This window comes from Hevea brasiliensis, chromosome 6, assembly GCF_030052815.1.
Source record: "Hevea brasiliensis isolate MT/VB/25A 57/8 chromosome 6, ASM3005281v1, whole genome shotgun sequence".
In the NCBI taxonomy this organism is placed as follows: domain Eukaryota; kingdom Viridiplantae; phylum Streptophyta; class Magnoliopsida; order Malpighiales; family Euphorbiaceae; genus Hevea; species Hevea brasiliensis.
The window spans coordinates 35,410,239-35,418,615 of NC_079498.1; the positions used below are offsets into that span (position 1 = coordinate 35,410,239).

General features: G+C 34.4%; 1 protein-coding gene and 1 pseudogene across 1 annotated transcript; one reads left to right on the plus strand and one right to left on the minus strand.

Moving 5' to 3' along the window:
- The first annotated feature begins 967 nt into the window (after nucleotides 1-967).
- Nucleotides 968-3,390, plus strand: LOC110640998 (rust resistance kinase Lr10-like). The gene is made up of 2 exons (XM_021792586.2): nucleotides 968-1,762; nucleotides 2,101-3,390. Exons 1-2 carry the CDS (start codon nucleotides 1,066-1,068, stop codon nucleotides 3,240-3,242), a joined length of 1,839 nt encoding a protein of 612 aa, XP_021648278.2. The 5' UTR covers nucleotides 968-1,065; the 3' UTR covers nucleotides 3,243-3,390.
- A 1,478-nt stretch (nucleotides 3,391-4,868) lies between these two features.
- On the minus strand, nucleotides 4,869-7,761 carry LOC110640999 (LEAF RUST 10 DISEASE-RESISTANCE LOCUS RECEPTOR-LIKE PROTEIN KINASE-like 2.4; annotated as a pseudogene).
- Between the last annotated feature and the right edge of the window lie 616 nt (nucleotides 7,762-8,377).

Below are 8,377 nucleotides of genomic sequence, written 5' to 3' on the forward strand. Positions count from 1 at the left end.
ACTCTGCTACTATTATACGATAATAAAGAATTTCATCTTCACATCTTTGTATTATTTTCAACAATTTCGACTTCACATCTTTAATAATTTTAACCATTCACCCATTGAAAAATAAATAAATAAACTGACTCAACTGTTGAAATCGACCACATCCACAAAATCTCTGCCCTTCATTTCGCTTAGTGATGGCTTTCTTCACAGGTGTTGGACGCGTGCAACAATACTTCAAACACTACTCCATTCTTTGCTTTTCTCGGTTTCTTCTGATTGTGTCATTTTTTGATTTTGATAACTCATTTTAGTTTTGCTTTAGGAAAAGGTACAAGATTGTGGGGAAGCATATTGTGATGGAGGGAGTTAGGGATTTTGGTAAGTATAAAGTAAACGTAAAAACACTTATAATATATATTTTTTTCTTTTTTATTTTAAATATTCAAAATAAATGATAAAATTTTGTATATATTAAAATTTCATGCACGTCAACATTATTAAACATCATTTAGATAAAATCTCCTATTTGTTAATGACACTTAAGTTCAATATATTTTTTTTATCATAAACTTAACCTCAAGATTCGATGTGAAAATGCGAAAAATCACATGGTAATTTTCTTTTTAATAATTTCTCCTAGTATGAAACACTTGAATTGATATATATTTATGAGATCTAAATTCACAATTTATATATATTTCATCTTATTTCTATTTAACTTAAAACCTTACTTCTAAAAATAATTTTCCATAATTCTAACTTTTAATTAACTCTTTCATTAATTGTATCTATTAAAATAAAATAATCTCCAAATAACAGGTAGGTGTCGATAGAGTGTTTGGAAGGGTGGGAAAGAATAATTTTTTTTCTAGGTAATTGGTCTTTAGACCGTATCCTGATTAATAATATTATATAATCATATAAATAATAGGAAGACATGTACCATTACTCAAGTGAGAGAGAAAATTGCAAGTCAATGAATACCTGTTTTGTCCTTTAGGATAAAGCAAAACAATTGAATGGTTCCAGACATGTACCATTACTCAAGGCATTGCTGAATATTTTTCATTTGAAATGGCTAATTGTTTGCTTTGCTACTTGTTCTTCATTATTCTCCTTGTAGATCATGGATTAGGCTTTAATGAATGCAACATATCAAGATGTGGGAGCTTCGGACCACCAGTCCGATTTCCCTTCCGAATCAGAGGCAAACAACCACCCCACTGTGGCTATCCTCAACCTGGGTTTCATCTTTCTTGCTCGGAGAATAATGAAACTGTGCTGGAGCTGCCTAATTCATGGAAACTTTTCGTCCAAGAAATTGATTATAAATCTCAAGTGATTTATGCAAAAGATTCAGGAGGTTGCCTTCCAAGACGGCTTATTTTGAACTTGAATCTATCCGTTTCTCCCTTCGAGATAATGAATAGAAAGAAGAACATCACCTTATTCAAATGCCCATCAAGGAAAATGAAAGATTTGTTTAATAACATATGGCAGATCCCTTGCCTCAGTGATCTACACTATGATGTCCTTGCCATTTTGTCAGACTGGTCCATTGTTGATCCCGACATAGTATATTGCACCAAGATACATGACTATTCAGAAGTTGCGTCCATTGATAGTGTGGAGTACCAGGAGTACATTCTTCTATTGAATTGGTACAATCCAACATGTAAATTTTGTGAAGCAAAAGGCAAGTACTGTAGATTGAAGATGAACACCATTGATTCTGAAACTGAATGCTACGGAAGTATCAAGCCAACTAAAGGTACATCCGTTGTTTTATGTTCGTTCTATGTTATTCCCATTTGCTTGGAATGCTTTTATAAATGGATATATCTATCGCTGGCTAGATAATTATAACTAATTTGAAATCCTGCAATAAATTTATGGAGAGACTGAAATATTTTCAAGATCGCATTCAGTATGTTCACCATTAATCAACCTAACGATGACTGATTAATTCATAGGCATCTAATAGTATTGATTTTGCATTACAAGTCTGTGAGGTTTCTTCATTTAGAACTGAACTTGCAATCAGAAGTCATATACATAGACAAACTTGGTCAAAACTTAAGAATCTAAAAAACAATTATCCTTTTGCAGGGGCTTCAACAAAGATTATAGCAACAGGTGTAATCCTAGGCACAGTCCTCCTTGTAGCAACAGCCATTCTACTCTACCGTAGATATAATTTCAATAAAATGGAAAAAGAATATCAGTCCAAGATTGAAAATTTTTTGGACGACTACAAATCTTTCAAGCCTACTAGATATTCCTATGCTGATATTAAGAGGATGACTAACCAATTTAAAGACGAATTGGGCCAAGGAGCTTATGGAACTGTGTTTAGAGGAAAGCTATCTGATGAAATTCTAGTTGCGGTTAAGGTCCTCAACAATTCCAAAGGAAATGGAGAGGAGTTCGTTAATGAAGTTGGAACAATAGGCAAAATCCACCATGTCAATGTGGTTCGGTTGATTGGATTCTGCGCTGATGGGTTTAGACGAGCTTTAGTTTACGAGTACTTGCCAAATGATTCACTGCAGAAATTCATATCTTCAGCAGATGACAAGAACCATTTCCTTGGCTGGAAAAGGCTGCAAGATATAGCACTTGGCATTGCTAAAGGAATTGAGTATCTTCATCAGGGGTGTGATCAGAGAATCCTCCACTTTGATATCAAACCGCATAACATCCTGCTTGATCACGACTTCAATCCAAAAATCTCTGATTTTGGTCTGGCTAAGTTTTGTGCTAAGGATCAAAGTGCTGTGTCCATGACAACAGCTAGGGGCACCATTGGCTACATCGCACCTGAAGTGTTCTCAAGGAACTTTAGGAATGTTTCGTACAAGGCAGATGTTTATAGCTTTGGAATGTTAGTATTAGAAATGGTTGGAGGAAGGAAAATTATTGATGTAACTGAGGAAAATGATGAGCAAATATACTTCCCAGAATGGATTTATAATCTTTTGGAAGAAGGAGAAGACCTTAGGTTCCAAATTGAGGAAGTAGGAGATGCTAAAATTGCGAAGAAACTAGCAATTGTTGGACTCTGGTGCATTCAGTGGAACCCAGTCGATCGCCCCTCCATAAAAGTTGCTATTCATATGTTGGAAGGTGAAGGAGAGAATCTAACAATACCTCCTAATCCATTTAACTCTGCCGTTCGGACAAGAAACATTGCAAGAATTTCAAGAAAACGACCCCCCTTAGAGTTGGATGTCGTCTCAGAAACAGAGTAGAAATCATAACATGTACCTTACAGTTACTTCTTAGCATATTTGCCCAGAAATGTATAAATGTGGACATTAGTTTGTGAACAATTCTTGCCTGGTTTTCAAATATGTAATGTATTGTACTCCAAAATTGATTCCAAGAACACTTTTGAAAGTCTTCTTTAGCTTCTTTTACCAAGTATTATTCTCTGGTCCAATCAAATTACACTAACTGAACTTCCAATTTGAACTTGAAAGCAATGGTAGTGGATGTTGAACAGTGAAAGCACGAAGCCAAAAGCAAGCTCGCTGTATATCTCTACAAAAGACGTATTCTGTACTCCATCTTCAGCAACATAAGTATGAGCTCTATGCTGCAGAAGCCCATCAAATCTCCACGTGAAGAGCATAATTCACTGGGTTTGCTTGCTTAATAAAATTCATCGTCTCTGATATTTTCTTGGCAAAAAAATGTCTCTTAACTTTATACATTGTTGGTCTTTAGTTTTCCGCACCTTAATCAGAAATGAAATTTTGTGAAGGGCATAGTAGAAAAATTGTGTTCTTAATTTTGATAGTTAGTAAACTCAGATCAATTTCATTCTGCTGGATCAGCTTTCATTACTGAATTTCTTTTGGTCTTTTCATTTGGAGTACTATTCTTCACATGCAACTGCTCAGTGATCTTCCTGTAAATGAAAGAAGCAGATGTAAATTCCAGAAATCTTAAGAGTCTAGTCTGCAAAACAAGCTACTTTACTAGTGGTTGTTCAAGACTTCTCTCACTCTACCATCAACCTTCCTGCTTTCGGTAGCGGTAACTAGCTAATCGTGAGAGGAAATTGTGGGAATGGAATTCAAGCAACCATCTTATGAGTAGTTATTCTTTGGTTAACTCATTCTGATCACTTAGCTTATGATTGAATTCATTGGCTGCTTTATCTATTCACATACTAAAGGTCATAACTGTTACTGAAGGCATGTGTTAAGAAGTTTGCTACGCTTTATCAACTAACTTCGATGATGATTCTCTTCTATCCTCTAGTCATTGAATCAGCAGGAAATAGAACAGGCCTGAGAAGCATATGTTCTTTTAGCCCCACATATAAAATCTTTAGTAAAAGGCTAAAAGCTATTCTTTACTCTTTCTATTGTAACAGTATTTAATGCTTTCACAGGGGGTGCAATTTGCATTCCGACTTCCAAATAGAAATCAGCAGAAGCTAGAGTTAGAAGTGTAAATCAAATGAAAAGAAAAAATAAAACAAAACATATTAAAAGATTCTAATAATTGTTTGGTAAATATAAAACCCAAGAAATAAATAAATAAATAGAGCACCTTCATACAAGAAAATCAAACCTTACACAAATACAAAATCAAACGCACTTCAATTTCTCTCAACAAACCAAAAAAATAACCCAGAAGTTTTGATTATTGACCCATTACCATTCAAAAATATTGCTTTTTGATTTTGATCAATAACTCAACACTATTTATAAACAAACTTTCATCCTATACATAATAAGATAGTAAAATAGTGCTCGTATAAAATCTCTTGAAAAATTATCCTATTTAAAAATGGATTAGTAGGACAACATCTACAGCTAATAATATTTCTTATAGTCAGACCCTTCTGAAATTTACAGAAAACATAACATAAAGTGTCAAAGTTCATAACCAAATCAACCCCTGCATTTTGAAAGATGAGAAACTACAATCAATTATCATTATGGATACTAATAAAGCACTAGCTAGGAGAGGATGATCAGTGTTGAGAATAGAATCAACCACAAATATGAATATGGCAGCTTACACTCTCAAGTTAAAAACACGCATACACACAAAATCATTGCAAACTATCATCATTCATCAAGTCATTAACTTTAGTCTTTAGAGTAGTTTGAAATGATAAAACTTGAAAACCAACTCTTTCAATGAGTGGGGATGTTGGCCTTCCCCTGCTCTCAGCAGAATATTACGAATCATGTCACTTGACTTGGATTTTCAATCAAGCTACTTGATTCTGTAAAACCAACTAAATTTGATGATGATTCTCCTCCATCCTTAGTCACCGAGTCTACAGGAAATAGCACAGGCCTGGGAGGCAATTGTAGGCTTTCCAAAGGTCCTTCAAGCATCTCTATAACTTTGTTCATTGGAGGACGATCACAGGGTTGCATCTGTATGCAATGTAATCCTATTAAAATCATTTTCCTAGCTATTATATTTTCCTCCTCTGTTGTGTCTTCTATTGCTAATTTTCCACCAGAGAGTTGGTCATGAACCCAAAACGGATAGTAATCTTCACTTAAATGTTCAGCAAATGCATTCACATTCTTCCTTTTGTCTGCCATTTCTAGCACCAACATTCCAAAGCTATATACATCTGCTTTGTATGAGACACGTCCAATGTTTTTGTATAATAATTCCGGTGCCATATATCCTACTGTTCCCCTTGCAGCCGTAAGAGATGCCATGTTCCCCTTGGTTGGATAAAATTTCGCAAGCCCAAAATCTGAAATCTTTGGTGTGAAATTTTCATCAAGAAGAATGTTATGAGGTTTGATGTCAAAATGAAGGATTTGCATGTCACAACCTTCATGTAGATATTCAATGCCATGGGCCACTCCAAGGGAAATCTCATAAAGTTCTTCCCAACTCAAAGAAATAGATCCTTCTTTATGAAACATATAATTATTAAGAGACCCATTGGACATGAATTCATATATAAGAGCCTGCTTTGATCTCTCAACACAAAAGCCAATTAACTGTACAACATTAGTATGGTGAATCCTCCCAATAGTAGCAACTTCATTGATAAAATCTTGTCCATTAGCTTTAGATTTATTCAATACCTTTATTGCAGCAAATTTACCGCTACGAAGCTTTCCTTTATACACAGAACCAAAGCCCCCTTCACCTAACTTTTCCTTGAAACCTCTGGTTATCTTCTTAATGTCCGAGTAAGAATATCTTATTGGCATAAGGTTATTGTGGCTTTGTAAGAATTCTTCAATAGTGTCATAGCCCGATAGATGCCTTCTTCGCCATTTATAAGTAAGAAATGCAATAACCAATAGAGCCCCAAATGAAGCTCTTGCAGCAAAAAACTTTCCTGTGTGAAGTTTATGGTGGCATTTAAGAGAGACAAACTCATTAAATAAACAAGGTTTTAGAAGCGTAAAGTTTACAAGTTAGCTATGTTTTCATATGTTTTCTTTTTGACTCTCTACATATAAATAAATATATCTGAAATTAATTAACGAGAGGAGTTCTTACCAACATTAGGCATTATCTTTGGGAGCCAAACTGCAGAAAATTTATAGAAAAACAGTGATGTTGGTATTCTTAAAAGTTAAAAGAAGAAATAGTTAATTAAACATGATCACATATTGTATAAATGGAAAGAGAGGCCTTACTTCTGAGTCCATATCCTACGTCAATATCACCTTCAATTATTTAAGAAAACAATAAAATTAGTATTTATAAGAAATATTCATCTATTAGTAGAGCTTAGCTGCATCAGAAACTTATGTAATAAGTATTAGATTTTTTTTGGCTAAATCCAATTTATGATAGGCCAAAAAATAAAATATCTTATTTGGTTGAATAAAAAATAAAAATATAGTATTTGTTTGATACAATAAACTTTTTTTTTTTTTGAAAGAAGTGTATTTGTTCAATACTAACATGTATTTAGTCATAAAAAGACAAGCCAATTAATCGATAAAAGTGTTGCGTACTTTTCCAGCCTATGCAATGAACATGGTTGCTGCTGTTATCCAGGTAGCACCAATCTGGACAATGAAGACAGTAGAGGCCATCGAACCATGAAAGCTCGAACCCAAATGCCAGATCTTTGTGAATTTCAATGAAGGACAGATTCCTCTCCCAGAAATCAAAATAATAATCGTCTGTTGGAATTCCAACAAAAGTCATCATCTCGATGCTGCACAAGTCCATTAATTCAGATGCCGACACGCCGCCTATAACCACATATGAATAGTTGACTCCATTGATGCAAGGTGCAGTGTCCACATAAAAAGAAGAATTCACTGGATTTGGGCACTTGATGAACACAATCGCCGACGATAAAGGGGATTCCCATACTCCTTGGTTCAACCATTTATAACGATTGTCCGAGTATGGATCTTTCAGTTTGAAGTGGTAACTAGTCAAAGCAAAATGAGGAATGGAGGAACAATCATCTTGATGAATGCCAGCATCCACCACTCGGATTGTGAAGTTATTGTAATTGATGGACTGCACATGATATTTTCCTCCGTATAGATTTAACACCGTCAAATTATTTTCACAAGACAGGTTATATCTAAGGTCTCCACAGTTGATTGAATCAGTTTCGAGTCGGAAAGGGTAACTAATGTTACGGATATTGCCGCAGGCTGAAGGTGCACAGCTGTTTGTTTCCGCAGCATTGCAACTTTGGGAAAATAACAGGAAAAGAAAGATGACACTTTCTCTAATCATGGGAGAATTCGTGTGTGTTTAGAACTTCAGATTTGTCTTCTGTGTTTTAGACATAGGGACTAGACAAAATAATATGTATAATGCAACGTTTCACACCTAAAAAAAAAATTCTTTGCATTAAATTTTTAAAATGTCCCATGACACATCAATTCCCTTAAAACACCCAAATTAAAAAATCAATAGGTGTTTGGCATAAAAAATTCGACACTGTTATCTCTTAAGTGAGGTCGAGTATTCAATCCAATTGATTAGTTTCCATGGATGGAGATAATACCTATTGCGAACACTTCACCCTTAAGTGGTCTGACCTAATGATGTCCATTGGAAGCGTTTCACCCCTTAGTAGACTGGCCCGGCGCGAACAAGATTAGTTCTAATCCATTGGACTAGGGATACTTGTATAATATGTAAAATAATAATAATAATAATAATAATAATAATAAATAGCATGAACACCAATTGTATTGATATAGCAATATGCTAAATAGGATTCAAAGGGTATCTTAATTCTACTTTAACAAGAGAAGTGTATCATGGCACATTTATATGATTTGAGGTGTATGCTATGGGACGTTTATAAAAATTGAAATACCATGAGATTTTTTTAGTAAAATTTACAGATGAACTTATATATTCAATCAAATGGTAGAATGTTACAATATAATGGACAAAT

Bases quoted from the DNA above. Each gene is read 5' to 3' on its own strand.
- LOC110640998 (XM_021792586.2), top strand. From the start codon at position 1,066: ATGGCTAATTGTTTGCTTTGCTACTTGTTCTTCATTATTCTCCTTGTA. The intron at 1,763-2,100 runs GTACATCCGTTG...ATCCTTTTGCAG, and splicing joins AAGTATCAAGCCAACTAAAG to GGGCTTCAACAAAGATTATA.